General features: G+C 40.7%; 1 protein-coding gene across 1 annotated transcript in view; it reads left to right on the top strand.

Annotated features, from left to right (window-relative positions):
* The first annotated feature begins 283 nt into the window (after positions 1–283).
* Positions 284–14,589, top strand: part of znhit6 (zinc finger HIT-type containing 6) — a 41,242-nt gene continuing 26,936 nt past the window's right edge. Inside the window, exons 1-5 of the mRNA XM_030050238.1 lie at positions 284–475; positions 1,027–1,092; positions 5,398–5,504; positions 6,039–6,124; positions 7,703–7,806. Coding sequence (XP_029906098.1) covers positions 363–475; positions 1,027–1,092; positions 5,398–5,504; positions 6,039–6,124; positions 7,703–7,806 — 476 coding nt within the window. The 5' untranslated portion in view covers positions 284–362. The remainder of the gene's footprint in view (positions 476–1,026; positions 1,093–5,397; positions 5,505–6,038; positions 6,125–7,702; positions 7,807–14,589) is intronic.

Here is a 14,589-nt window from a genome sequence, read left to right as displayed (position 1 = left end):
GCATTGAATCTCTACCAGCACCAGGAGTATTTTGATAACTTATCCCGTGCTTTGAGGGTGATACTTGATTTTTTTTTCCCCCCTCTAAATAAATAAATCAAAGTATCACACCATTGTTTCTGATGTATTTTGCGAGACTGGTGCATTCAGTCTCCAAATGTGTCTGGCATGAACCACTATGGACACCACTGGAGGAGGTTGTATTTCCAGGCCACCAACACCAAGAGGCGCCAGTGTGCAAGCTTGTCACAGCGCGCGCCTCCACGTGCTGCACAGGCGGAAGTGGAGTTTTTGTTTTGAATGCTGAGGTGAGCTCCGTGCCCAACGTGTGGCCGCCGGCTCTCTCTCTCTCTCCCTCAGCAATGTGCTCTGTAATTGACACAATAACAATAATGTCAGCTGTAGACAGTCAAGTCGAAAACAGCAGTGTAGAGGACGAGGCGAAAGGGAGGAAAAGAAAGATTTCCCTGTCCAAGTAAGTGATTTTTACAAGGCAGGAAGCCAGTAGCGAACTCCCAGCAAGCTACCGTTAGCATGTTAGCTGTAAATTACTGTTACCTGTTTACAGCAGGTCTGGTACAAGTTGTTCAAGTCCGCATTTTTATGTCGTGTCGTTAAATATCTTACATAATGTTATCTACAGCACATGGAAAGCGCACTTGCCAGGTGCTCATTAGATAGACTATTAGCTGCTGGCGCTGATATTTGGCATCTTCTCAACGTTGACATTCCCATCTCTCTTTCTCTCTCTCTTTCTCTCTTCCTCTGAGTTTCCATACACCGAAAATGGCCATAACCTAAGTATCAAATTGGCAAGAACCACGACTAACAGTAAGACGTGGGATGATTTTAGAGTACAGTCATGAATGCAGAGTTCACTGTTCATCATAGCTCTTATATTTTCCCCAAGAGTGTCTGAGGTCATGTACTGTGAAATTTTCCTGACTGTGTATCTGCACCAGTGTAACCCAGCCATAGCTTGTACTTACGAGAAGTTCCTAATGCTATTATTTGTTTGGCCAACAGCTGCGGTGTGTGTGGATCAGAGGAGGCTAAGTACAGATGTCCGGCCTGTCTCAGACATTCATGCAGGTGAGATTAATGTCCTCAGACATCAAGTAATATCGTTTTTTTAAACAGTTTTTAAACAGTAAATGCACAAGACACTTCAACATCCCCATCTCCTTCTTCATTATCATTATTTGCTAAACATTACTTTGTAAAATGTTTTAGAGATCTTTATTGACCTCTTGAGCTCTGCCAATCCCACCAGTGGAGTTGTTATTGTCAGGCCTTCAAAGATACCAACTATGTCCTGCAGAGTTACAGGGAAATGTGTATAAATGATGCATAAGACATCTAGATATTTTCAGTTTGATGTAACATTATGTGTTTGAGTGCTTTTTAAGCACAGTGTGGCTTCAGTGAGGCAACAAGCAGATACAGTACATGTATGTGGCCTTGTGGTACAGCATGGGAATTTTTTTTTCTAAAGTTGAAGATTAGAAAGGTGAAATTGAAGCAAAAACCAGAGTTCAGGAGTTAAACTTGAATGCACAACAGCACAGAGCCAGCGCTAATGTTTTCTTTGTTAGACAGAGACATTTCAGTGCCAGAAGAAACAGAAAGTGGTAAAGTGGTGCCACTGTGCAACATCTACAGAACCGAACCCTTAACACATGTAGACCGGGGCTACATAACGCGGAGCCGCGTATGTGCACGCCGTGATGTAGTGGAAAAACTAACGTTAAAAATTTGTTCTGCCAGCTGGTTCCATGAGACTCGCGGTTACTCCCTTTTCATTTTAGAGCCTGTCAGAAAGCACAGTGTACTACATGGAATGAGTTAACAACAAGCAAAATAGCCTAGTCTTAATATAACTTGCATTAGATGTAAGATAGCCTGACTTTGATGCTTCCTGCCTGGTCTAAGGCGTTTCCAGCCCCCAGGTTGCTATTAGGCTGAGATGATCTCCCCCATGTGCTTAATAACCATTCCCCCTTTTTAAAACACCAAGGTGGAATCAATTTTTCTTCTCCATTTTATAGTGGGTGACTTTTATGAGTGACTTAAAGATGTTGGGTGGAGTTTGTTTCCTCCATGGTCAGAAATGATTGGAAATCGTAGCCGCAGCCAAAAAGACAATAATAAAGCTGAGTCAAGTTATATAACACGTAGGGGTAAGATGGGGGTGGAGGCATGCGAGCGAGTGCTTCTAATAGATGCTATCAGGTTTGTGTCTCAGAAAATGGTCTTGCATTTTTATTCATTAGTTTTTAGGCTTTGAAGGCAAACTTTTGTGCATTGTTCTGACAGGAAAGCAAGCAGAGAGAGTGATGTGCAGCTACAGCCGTAGGTGCATGGTTCATATACTGTGTGGCCATAGTCTGCAGATCAAGTAAACATCCAGGAATGATGTTACTGCAAATCAACCGTAACAAAATTCATTTGCAGTATATAATTTGCCCATGATCTTGGACAGAGTTGGGCAATACAGACAAAATGAAATATCCCAATATCTTTGACACCAAATACCTCAATATTGATGCTGTGAGAGATATTTTAGGGATAACTATTGATATTTACACACAAGAGATCTTGAATAAACAGTCAATAGTAATGTGGATATGATGATTAAACAGCTGGAGGAAAATAATGCAATTGCTAGGAGAGTCTGAGTTGTTTTTTTTTTGTTGTCCCAATAAAAAATTGGATAAGATCATATGAATAACATTAAATCTGCTTTAGTCTGGATTTTCCCTTGAACATCTGCTCTTTCGCTACAGTATAAACATACATTTTTAAAGAAGCTATATTTCATCTCTTTGATATCATTAATTAAACCGCAGAGATGATGTTCTGCCATTTCAGGTACAAACTTGTGATCACTGAGGTATTATGCAACAAGAGTCAAAGAACATTTCTTTTCTACCTTTGCATGCAGAAACGTGATTTTTGTAATTGAGTTATGGACGTGTTTTGTTTTTACAGACTGAGCTTTCCTTTGATCGATAGCCAGCAACAACATACCAGTTATAAAGTCAACAGTCCATGGCCTTTCCCTAGAATTCAGTGGATCTTGAAGCATTTACAGCACAACCTTCAAGTTCTTAATGGCCCAGTGAAGGTCACATCTTAATTTTTCATTAAGATTTATTGTTGAGGAGGGGGGATGTCTACCTACTTCTCTCATGGCTTCCTATTGTTTTGGGCATCATTCAGCATTCCTTTTGCATAGTTTCTAGGGATATGGTCTTCGTACGACCCTGGCCAAATACCTCTCTTTCAACCAGTGTCTGAAATAGCTCTGTCTATGCTTGGATCACATCCCAAGTGTTTCTCTTTTTTAATAAGATCTTTCAGAAGGTCAATTACAGGCATCTTCAGCATAATCATACTAGGCACAGTAATATTTCATTTCAAGACATCTAGGTGAAATATGCAGGAGGGTGTTGTTCACTGAACATTCATCAGTTTACCTTGGCAGGTGTGCTTATCAGGCCTGAGCCCAGCCTTATTCTTAAGAGCATTTGTCCCTCATCACCAGTGATATGAAATTCAATTGAACAGCGCACTGGATGGATTACTTTTGGAAGTGAATTGAAGCAGGTCATCAGCATTTATGCCAGGACCGGACAAGTCATATCTGGACTGTCAGTTTCGTTGTCTGGAGTCTCAGTGGGTGTAATATGTGAACTGACAGGAGGATGACATTTCTTATGTTGGCAAAAATTATAGAATGCCTCTCTTTTGCTAACTTTAATTAAAATTTTACTTTAATTTTGGTGAAATGCCAATGATGAGAGAGGAAGCCAAGGTAAGAAACAAATTACTTGCCCACCACCTCACTTGTAATGTTTTTCACAAACCACACACTGGCCATCAGTCATCAGTATGGCCAAGGTGACAGGCAGATGCAGAGGGTTTCAATCTGTCAGTGGAAAGCCCATCAGTGGCACAGTCACGGTTCTCGGTGTGCACCAAGGCATCTCACGACTGATTTACACCTCCTCACTGGACTTGCCAATGGCTCTCCGATGATTTAGATTCCCTGAGAGCAAAAAGCAGAATTTTGAACGGTGTTTTCCAGACTTGGCTGTGCACAGCATGAATCCTGAAACAGATCCTTGGAGAATCATCTGCTGGAGCTGCTTTTTTTTTTCCCCAACCAGACCTGGCACCAATAATGACACACACTCAGTACATTTACATGCACACAAGATCAAATCAGATTATTGAGAGTCACCGGGTTATTGCAGGAAATCAGGTAACACATATACATGTGCCACAATGAGCCGATTACTCAAAACCCCTGTATACATATGCTCCCCCAGTAATCGGGTTGCTCATCGGTCACCCAGCCTCCAGAGGGGTATTGAGTTTGTTTGCTGATGGTTAAAGATTCAAACGGCTGAGCCCGTTTCTGTTATAGGAATGTTTTTTTTTAGTTAGTATTTTAGTATCTGCTGTTTAATACGGGTTTATTTTAAAAATGGTCTTGTCCTTTTTGTATGTAAGAGTTAAAGTTTCAGGTTAGGATGTTTGTAACCTATTTAGCTCTATTTTTGCAAATCACACGGTGCAGACTGGAACAATAGTGGAGGTTTCTGTTGTTATTGTTATTATCATTATTATTATTGTTAATATTGTTATAATATAAGATAAAAAGAAATATCTTTGTATATTGCTAAATAGATCTTGTGCTGCAATCATCTGTTGAAATAGCTCTGTTTTCAGAAATGTTATGAATATGGGCAGTTGTTTGCTGGTCATGAAGTTAAGGCTCTGAGTCTGTTGATGTCATGTCAGTATAAAATAATTAGGGTAAAAACACTTCAATATGCTGCAAATTGCTTATGTTTATTGATGATTATTTAGGCTACCAGGTAGACTAGACTGCACTTTTTTTTTCTCATTAACCAGTTGATTGGTTGAAGAGCAGGTGAGTTCTGAAGTAGTGAGGTGGAGTACTGGACTGAAATAGTACTGTATGTAGTACTGGGTGTTGTGCACACAGTTGTAGTGAAACAGGTAAACATCAGCTCCTCTCTCTGGACATCCCACACTGCACACTAATTTTGACAGTGCTTGAAGGATGGCAGCGTCTCTGGCACTTTGGAGAAATCTAGTGTCTGTCTGCCTGCAGTGGAACCACTGTGATAAATTAATCCTAACAGTGTGTTTCTGATGGCTCGGTAGGCAAGTGTCTGTGACATTCCCTCATGTTTGTTGGTCTGAGTTCAGTTCCCGTAACATTTGTTACATTTTGTCTGCTCTTCTTCACCAGTTTTTCCTTTGGCTGCTCTTTGTGCGTTGTGTAGAGGAGCAGAAATGCCACAAAACCAAATTCCAGGAAAGCAGATGCATTACTGAAAAATATCTCTCTGTACCGTACAGCTTGCTGTGTGTGAAGAAGCACAAGGAAGATTCGGGATGCAGTGGAGTTAGAAACAAGACGGCCTTCGTGGCCCTCTCACAGTTTGATCAAATGACTCTTCTCAGTGGTGAGCCTCTCTTTTAGTTTTGAAATTCAAAAACAACATGATTTCACTAGTTTAAATATCACTTGTATATTTTTTTTATTCACATTTCTTTTAAATATTGACTAAGTCTCTGTACCCTGTGAGTTTTTTCCATTCATGTGCTACCAGGAATTGAGAAATGTAGTTTGTATTCTTTATGAATCATCATTGTGTGATCTTTAAACAAAAACTTCTGTTTTCAAGTCTTCTTAAAAGAATTGTGTCACCTTGCTGTTGAGTGCAGCCCAGTTATTTTGAAAAGATATTAAGGAATCTAACCTGTGATATGATTCAGTTCAATTCAAATCACTTTATTTGTCCCCGAGGGGCAATTTAAAAGGGCAAGCCTAAAAACAAGACAAAAAACACAAACAGTAAACACAAACAGCACACACTGCAACAGGCAGCATTCACAGAATTCACCAATGAACTGAACAAGCCAGCATGAAGCAGGTTGTTAAGTCTATTATTTGTTTGGTAAAATCCTGTTGTTGTTTTTTTTTTTTTTTTTTTCAGACTACAGATTTCTGGAGGATACAGGGAGATTTTCTGACGGTGCCAGTAGAGATGCACTCATTCGGACTCCCCATGCCACTTTCAAAGTATGTCAGTTTCCCAGCTGTTGTCAACCCGTGCCCATCTTCATCTCTGATGTTTAACTGAGGTTATATTACATTCACAGAGTAGGGTATGTTAGAATGGACCTGACTGTGTGCAGTGATGTGACATCTGAACTTCTACAGATTTGTTTCCCTGGTGCCATTTTACATCATCAACTCACAATTTACTCAAAACACACAATTCTATAGGGGAGCACTATGAAACTGGAGAATTCTTAATGCATGCATTTCCTGCTTTTATTTTGTCTTGTTTGACACTTGCTTAACCGTCTCAGTTGTGCAGTACACCGTTGGAACTGCAGTAATGGCAAAATCACAGTACATTTTCATTAAGCCTTTTTAGGGCTTTGCTAGATTCCTAGTTAAATATGTGATATTTTTAACTCTCTTAAATGTCAAACGATGAATACAAGAAACGTAATACAAGCTTAGCTTCACGATACTATAAATCCTGCATCATTTATATATTTTTCTTTTAGTGCTTTTTTTTTTTTTTTTTTTTTTTTTTTGCTTCCATGGTAGTTTGTGGTTGCAGTTATGCACTGCCTCCTGCTATCGCTCCAAACCACAGATACCCATTTACGTAAGATTCAGTGTCCGCGCCAGCTTTTACCTGTACTGTTATTACAGCACAACAGTAGTGATATTCGATAGCTTGGCTTAATGGTTGTTTTCTTCTGGGGTTTTGGAAGCACAGCCTGCCCCAGTGGTCACAAATCAATCAAAATAATGAGCCATGTTCTCAGTGAGAGATAAAGTCTGTACACATGATGGGCTTTGGGTTCCTTCCCGAAACTTCCAAGTGGAATAATCTGTTATTAGCCTTGTATATGCTTACCTGTCGATAAATCTTTTTTCCTGCCTCTCGCTACATGCCAAGTGTAACTCATTAAGGAGCAAATCACGTGCCAGAAAAGCTTGTCCTTTCAAATCTAGATGAGGACAGTAAGGAGAATGTCAGGTAATCTTTGGCTTAATTTTTAATGAAACTTGCACAGCCAGATTTATTGATGCAGAGCAGATGTTTGGTATTTAGAACTAATTGTTCTTGCAGAAGATGCTCTCCCCCTCTGACTTTTTCCACTGAACTGAAATGTCAGCCGGTTTGTGGTCCCAGCAAATCTTGTTCAAGGCCAATAACAGAACTTCTCTATTAGATTTTGTTTCAGTGGGTAGTTACTTTGTCTGAAGTATGCTCCGCTGCCTGAAACCCTGTCTAAGTTCTGATAATCCTGCCCTGTACTGTGTGGTTGTTTGAATCTCGTTATGATGTTTTTGCTGTCCCTCTGATGTTTTTGCTCTGATTTTCTTGTGAAATGGGTAGAAGATCTATACAGAACTAACATCTATAGAGCAACCCTAAACTCAGCTGTTCCTATACACCATTTCTCTGTGAAAAAATAAAATTGTGACATGCTGTGATACCATATCATCAGATCCTATCCCATCCCTCCCCATGCCATCCTGATTCCTATCCTTATACTTATCTAATGCTAATACTTTACTTATCCGTATACTATACTAATGCAAATACTAATACCATATTTTTATGTGTTCCAGGCTAAAAGGCTGGCAAGTAATGCCAGGAAGATGAACATCACACTGAGGTTCCTCCCCGTCACCTTCACCAAGAGCAGAGAAAACTCCACTTTCTTTCTAATAAAGTAAGAACACCAGTGCTATAAATTTTCAGCTTCAACCAGAGGCACAAAATATGTTCATCTAACTTTGGGCAATTTAGAGTTGCAGGTTTATAACTTGCTGTAGGCCCTGCATTAGTAAGTAGCTCTCCTGCATTCGAGCAATTTAAAAAACAAAAACAAAAACTTCAATACTCTTACATGGTTGTAATGAGCAACAAAAACATTCTCTTTATCATTATCCTCTTAATCACTGTGGGACTTTCTACGTAATTATTGTGAGACTGACTTTAATATGCTTAGTCTAACTGAAGGACAAGTCTCCATGGTCTACCAGTGAATTTTAATCCTTTCTCAGTCAAAATGACCTTTTGATTAGTCATGTTTAACTTTGCCACATGATGGCACTCTTGTTAAGTCCTAACCTCTGCTCATGTGTATTGCCGGCTCTCTTCAGGTTGTCTGCCTGCTGTGTAGTGTATGATGATGATGGAGGACCCAGCTGTATAGCAGATATGTACTGATGTCCGTTAAATGAGTGACAGATCAATTTCCTGAGGAAGCTGAAGCGTTAGTCACATTAGCATTCCTGCCTGTAGTAGACGTCGATGATTCCAGGGTGTCCAAAAGCACAGGACAGATTTAAACATAATGAGGTCTTTTACAGGTGGCATGACAGTTTGCAGGATTGCTGTAATTCACAACAGCTTAGGATTTAGGGGCCTCCATGCAGGTATGATGCAGCCTTTTTGTTGGCCTCAGATGTTCTCAGTTTTTTTTTTTTTTTTTTTTTTTTTGGCAGTCGTGGTTGTGGTTTTCCAGTACACACACATGCAGACACTCTGCTGAGAAATGGATCTTAATACAACAACAAAAATGTAAATACAGTGAACATTAATCACCAGGCTTCATGTTCCAGACAAACTCACAAAGAACATTTGCAATGAACAAGCCTCACTGATAAAATATTTTCCCAGCTACTTGAATAAGAGTCATAGAAATCACACAGCTACTAGGAATGAGCAAAAACCAAACTCCCATATCCTAACTCAGAGCTGTCATGACCAAATTCTCTTCAGACCTTGGGCTGAAAAACATAAACCCCCTTTCCTAGGCGGGTACACTTACATATGAAATGATGGGGTACACCCTGGAGGTGCAGAATGTTTGTTAACCTTTTATTTGAAAAATACAGTCTTCGCATCTATTTTTGTAACATAAACATTTTATGAGGTTGATAATACCTGATATACACAGTAAGTAGCAGTGCTGGGAAATTAATCGAAAATTAATAAAACATTTAACATTCAGAACCTCTAGCTGACATAATCTTGCCCATATCGGTAATTTCAATTTTTAAAAATTTTAATTCTCTACATTTTCCCCACTGTGTGTTCATTTAATGATCCCTTCAAATCGTACCACCGCGTGTGTTGCGTGTCCCCTCCCTGTCTAATCCGCGACATTGAAGCAACATGAACCAAAGAAAAATGTCATGTCTGTCGTTTTGACACATTTTAGCTTTAGTCAAGACGACACTGAACAAAAAGAAGTAAAATGAAAACACTGCAGAAAAACAGTTTCAACGACCAAAGGTAATACCACCAATCTGTTTCAACACTAGGAGCGCAAACACGTTACCGAATATGAGCAGTGCATGGCTCAGCAACAAGTGTGTCCACAAAGCAGGTTTGAAATATTCAATAAATAACCATAAACAGTTCATCTGTATGTGTTTCCTTCAGTTATTTTAAAATCACAATGGTAAATATCGCAGCTTTAATAGTTGAGTGTATTTACAGTAAAAAAAAAAAATACACAATCGTTCATTAATCAAGTTAAACTGTTCAATTAATTGTGATATTGATTTTAGGTCAATATCACAATATTACCCAGTCTGATTAAGTAATATCAAACCAATGTAAGTTATTTGAAGATATGGGCTTTTAAAGGGGAAAAAACTAAATTTGTTTTTTTTTTTTGTTTGTTTTTTTTTACATTGGTGAATGTTTGCCCTGTGATGGTCACTGACTGGAGGTCATAGTTTACCCACCTTTTTATTTACCATTATATCATTGAATAAACACACTCCAACTGCTCAGATGGACTTGATGTTGTGTTGCCATAGCAACGTGTTACACCATGTCCTCCACTTTGAGTCATCTTAAAATGCTTTCCCTCACTTTTTCCCGCAGTTTCCTGTTTATCTGTCCTTTTCCATTTTACATGATCTGCTGCTGGAGTACTACAGGTGGTCGTGTCATGTTTGGCACCTTTTTTCCACCTGGGGCAGCTGTCTGCCACTCATTTCCGAGCTCTGCTGGGACTGACCGTAACACTCTCCCCTTCAACCGAAGAGTACAATTGATCTAAACAGTTTATTAGAAAAAATGGAAAATGGTTTTTGAACTGCATATTAAAGTGTAAGGCTCTGAAATACCCAGGGACACCAGAGAGTGCCAATCAGAGCTGCTACTGAAAGAAGCCTTTGTCATTCCCACCAGCTGTTTTTATGTCAGTAGCCCCCTCCACACCCTCTTTTCCAACCTTAATGTCCTCTACTCTGTCATGTCTGTCTCTGGTGCTTTGCAGGCGGTTAGTTAAACGTGCACGTCACATATCAGGATGAGGCAACATTATGTAAGGTTGTAGTAGCAGGCTTTGCCCGCCCCCAAGCCACTAATCCCCCAAGCCTAACCCCACCATTGTCAGATGGTGGGTGTCTCACGGTTTTTGTGGGACAGCACTAGCACGTCAGTGAGCTGTTAGTTCACTCATAAAGGTTCAACACTGGAGAGTGTGTTAATGGGGGGCTGTATTCCCACGGTTGTGTCAGCTGTATTGAGAAAGGCAGAGGTATCCATATTTTTTCTATTGCAGGATCCGTAGAGGAATCTTCAGCCAGCTGCAGGGCCTTATTTTTTTGTTTAGTCTGGTTAGTCTCAGTAAGTCTGTGTCCGGAAGTTTTTCAATGTCCTGCTGACAGAACAGCTAGTGGACACAAGGGATGGGATGAAAGGTATACAATAAATTGCAGGGGTTAGGGAGAGAACGTGCTTCAGAATGTACCAAGTACATAATATAAAAAGCAGATGTGTGAGCAGTGTGACTGCAACTGGTTAGCGACATATTCATGCTACGCACTCACACTGCCAGAGAAGGATCATTACTGGCAGACTGCTGACTAGAAGGCTTTCATGCCTAGCTGTGGTGTGTGTGTGTGTGTGTGTGTGTGTGTGTGTGTGTGTGTGTGTGTGTGTGTGTGTGTCTGTCTGTGTGTGTGTGCCTGTGTGTACTCAGGTATACGCATGTGTTTTTGCATGCTGCTGTGCGTGAGTTTGTGAGCATGTGTCTGTGTGCTCAAATGGTTGTACGCAAATGGCTGTGCATGTGCTTTCTTCCCACCTCTCTCCAGCGACTGATTTCAAAACCAGGGCACAAACATTAAAAGACTGACACGAAATTACAGGCCTGTGCTGCCTTTCAATCCAGCCTTGGGAGGGTAGATGTGTAATGGCTGACATGTGGCAGAACACTGGGAGTAGTCATGTTAGGGTGGAATCATGTTTTCTACAGCCTCAGCCTGGCATGACAGGGCATTTCCCCACAGGAGCTTGGGTAGAAGAAGAAGCAAGAGTAGTTGTTACTGTGGCTAATAAACGCACTATTATTTTGTTTAAAAAAAAAAAAAAAGGAAAGAATTCATAATGTGAGAAAATTTGGAAAAACAGTGTGTGGCCTTGCTTAATGTTCTTTCTGTTGAATTATCTGGTGAGTCAGAACATCTGTAATTGTCTTCAAGTAGATTCCCTGATTGGTGGAACCATGCAAAAGCATTCATTAAGGCTAGAAAATGTGCTCGCTTTGTGTTGAAGACATTAACTGTGGATAGAAACTCTCACCCCCACAGTAAATGATACCCTCACACACACAAATTATGCAGTCCACTTCTGGCCTATTAGTGACAAATTTGTTGCCTTGTTTTATTACTGTAGTGTCCTTATTTGGTCAACATATAATATGCATCCTTTCCCCAAGTTTCATGGAAATCTAGTCAGTGGTGTCTTAGATGGATGATAGATGAACAAACAAACAAATGGAAATGACGCTGATCCCCTTCCTCATGGGGGACAGCTGCTAATCCCTCTGCACCCACATACGCGGGCCTAGAACTGTCACTTTCCAAAAAAGTGTGTTCAGATGAAACTATTATTAGTAAGTTCAATCAGATGTATTTTAATTTCCAGCGGACAACCTTGGGCTCTGTCAGTGGTTTGATTAACCGCTGCTGGTGGATAGCAGGGGCTTTCACCGCCGCTGTCTGATGCAGGCTCCACATCAAAATGCCGAGCAACAGGTTCATTAAAGTGTGGCAAGTAAAGTCGTCAGATTAGATTGCCTAACCAGAGGGGAAAATGCTGCTCTCCTAACATTGTCTGACTGTAATTCAAAACTAATATAAGTAGTAATGTGATTCTGCTGCATGTGCCAGTGAAAATATAAAAGGGTCCATGTAATCAGTTATGTTTCTATTAGGGCTGTGAAGTGATTAATTTTTAAAATCACATTAATCAAGGTAACCGTGGATTAATCATGATTAATCGCATATTTAAAATGCATAAAACTACTTGCGAGCTTAGCCTTCCACTGTTGTATAGTCCACTGTTCCACTGTTGGAAACGAAAAGTCGTTGCTTTTCAAGGGGATTTATATGATGGATCTTTGTCGGGACGTTTTCTTCAGTAACACTGATCGGACAACAGTCCATGTCAATCCATTTAGCAGCTGCATCACTCAATTTTGCTGTGTTGACAGATTTACCCCTTACGCACTCCACAAGTGTGGTTATGTTTTTTTTGTTTGTTTGTTTTCTGCATCTGTGCTGTGTGTTGCCTATGTGCCAGTTGTGTTTTTCCATGTCAGAGGGCTGCGTAATTTTGCGCAGAGGAAAAGAAAATAGACCAACTGTGCAAAAATACAGATCGGTAGCACGAGGCCTGCGTGGGTTTGTGCCGCTTCTGTGGTCAGTGTAGCAGCTCCAGTTGATTATAATGGACGCGTTCCGCTGTTGCAGCCGTGTCCTGCCACTTCTGTTCCTGTTGTATTTTGGCCATGATCAGGGCAAAACAGCTAGAATGTTTAGTTACATGAGGTCTTCATTAGAAAATTAGTCATTTGCAGCAATTTTATCACATTGCCATTAGGTTTTATCTGATTTGCCAGCCAAGAGAATGTCTGTGTACTACCTCTTCAGTCACTTCCTTACACCTCCCTTTTAAATTGCTCCAGTTTGTTACCTCTCATTTACTTCTGTCAGTTAATCACACTGGATGGCCTCATCCTCTCATTCAGAGAGTGTGTTATCAGATGATGAATTGAACAGATTTAAACTACATGACAATGTTCAGTCGCTGAATAAGTGAAAGTCCGTAGCACCTTCGTTCTCATGTCCACTGAACAGATTCAGTGAAGGAGGCTGATGCAAAACTAATTCAGCCAGCTTACATTTGAGTTCTGCCCCAGCCGCATTGAAAAGATGTGAAAACCGCTGCCTCCCTCTCCCAGAGACTTGGAACTTAAAATGCCAGCGAAAGATGTGCATCTTCCTGAGTTTAAAATGAAACTTAACTGGGTGATTGGATGCACCTGTTTTTAACTCTTTCCCCAGTATGTGTGGGGCTTTTGACTTGGCAACACCGGCCTCGCCCGCTGAGTCGGCTCTGTTTTGAGTCAGCCTCCTCACCATTATCTGGCAAATAATAGGGTGCCTTCCCTGGACACGTTGCTAGTGAATTGACTGCTTCTTTTTGGATTTTAATGCAGGATGCGTACCTCTCAGCATCACTGTGTATATAAACAGTACACTTTTATAAATTCTTTCGCATTTGTTGTTAAACAGATAAATAATCTGTAATGGAAAATCTGCTAAGAAATGGCAAAAGTCATTTTTCATTTCATTTTGACCAGCAGTTCTTGAACATGCATGCACAGGCACTTACTGTATTTCCTGCAAATGTCAGCATCTTTCTTGCTTGTCCATGAGTTGTTTTCTTCAAGAGGAATGAACAGGCTGTGCTGCTGCGTCAGTATTGGCCTCCTCAGGGAAAGGATATACACCAGACCCATGACTACCTTTTTCGGAATCAGTCCAGCAGAGATTCAAGCCAGAACCTACAGATACATCTGCCTGTAATGTTCTCCTTTACTCCCTTTCCTCCATCACCCTCTCTTCCTCCCCACCCTCTAAGGCTTTAGAGCAAATTGCCAAGGATGTTAGGTTAGTTTGCTGCATCTCAGCAGCCACAAAGTCCTGTTGTCTCCATCCACCCAAATTCTGGCATGTACTTCTCAAGCGCAGATGCACAGGACACATGCTTTCATGCTGGTGTGGTTACACCATTTCTGCTGAATCTGTCCAATCCTTCATCCAGCCAGATGGATTTGTGCTCTGCCAGACCCCCAGTCAGGCTCTCTGCTCTCTGGTGTTGATGGTATCAGCACCTCAAATCATTTATTCAATCAACACAGTGCGTTCTTATTAATGAAGTCATTTGTCATCCTCTGAGGCTGTGTCTCCCTCTCTGTCTCCTTCATGGATGCAGTCCGTTGCTTTGTCTCTTTTTTCTTTCATTCAGTGCTCGAGCTAAGGTCACATCTTGAAATGGCAATGATATGCGTAGTTGTTACAAGAAGTTGTGCTTATGCATTTTAAGCATGTCTAAAATGTCACACTGTGTATCCATAGGGATTTGATGTTAGATCTGTGGAGAGAGGGATAAAAAGACGTATCCACCACAGCCCAGGCAC

The sequence above is a fragment of the Myripristis murdjan genome, chromosome 4, assembly GCF_902150065.1.
Source record: "Myripristis murdjan chromosome 4, fMyrMur1.1, whole genome shotgun sequence".
Taxonomy (NCBI): Eukaryota; Metazoa; Chordata; class Actinopteri; order Holocentriformes; family Holocentridae; genus Myripristis; species Myripristis murdjan.
The sequence above is the reverse complement of the archived record's forward strand: the minus strand, read 5'-3'. Positions and strand labels throughout refer to the sequence as shown.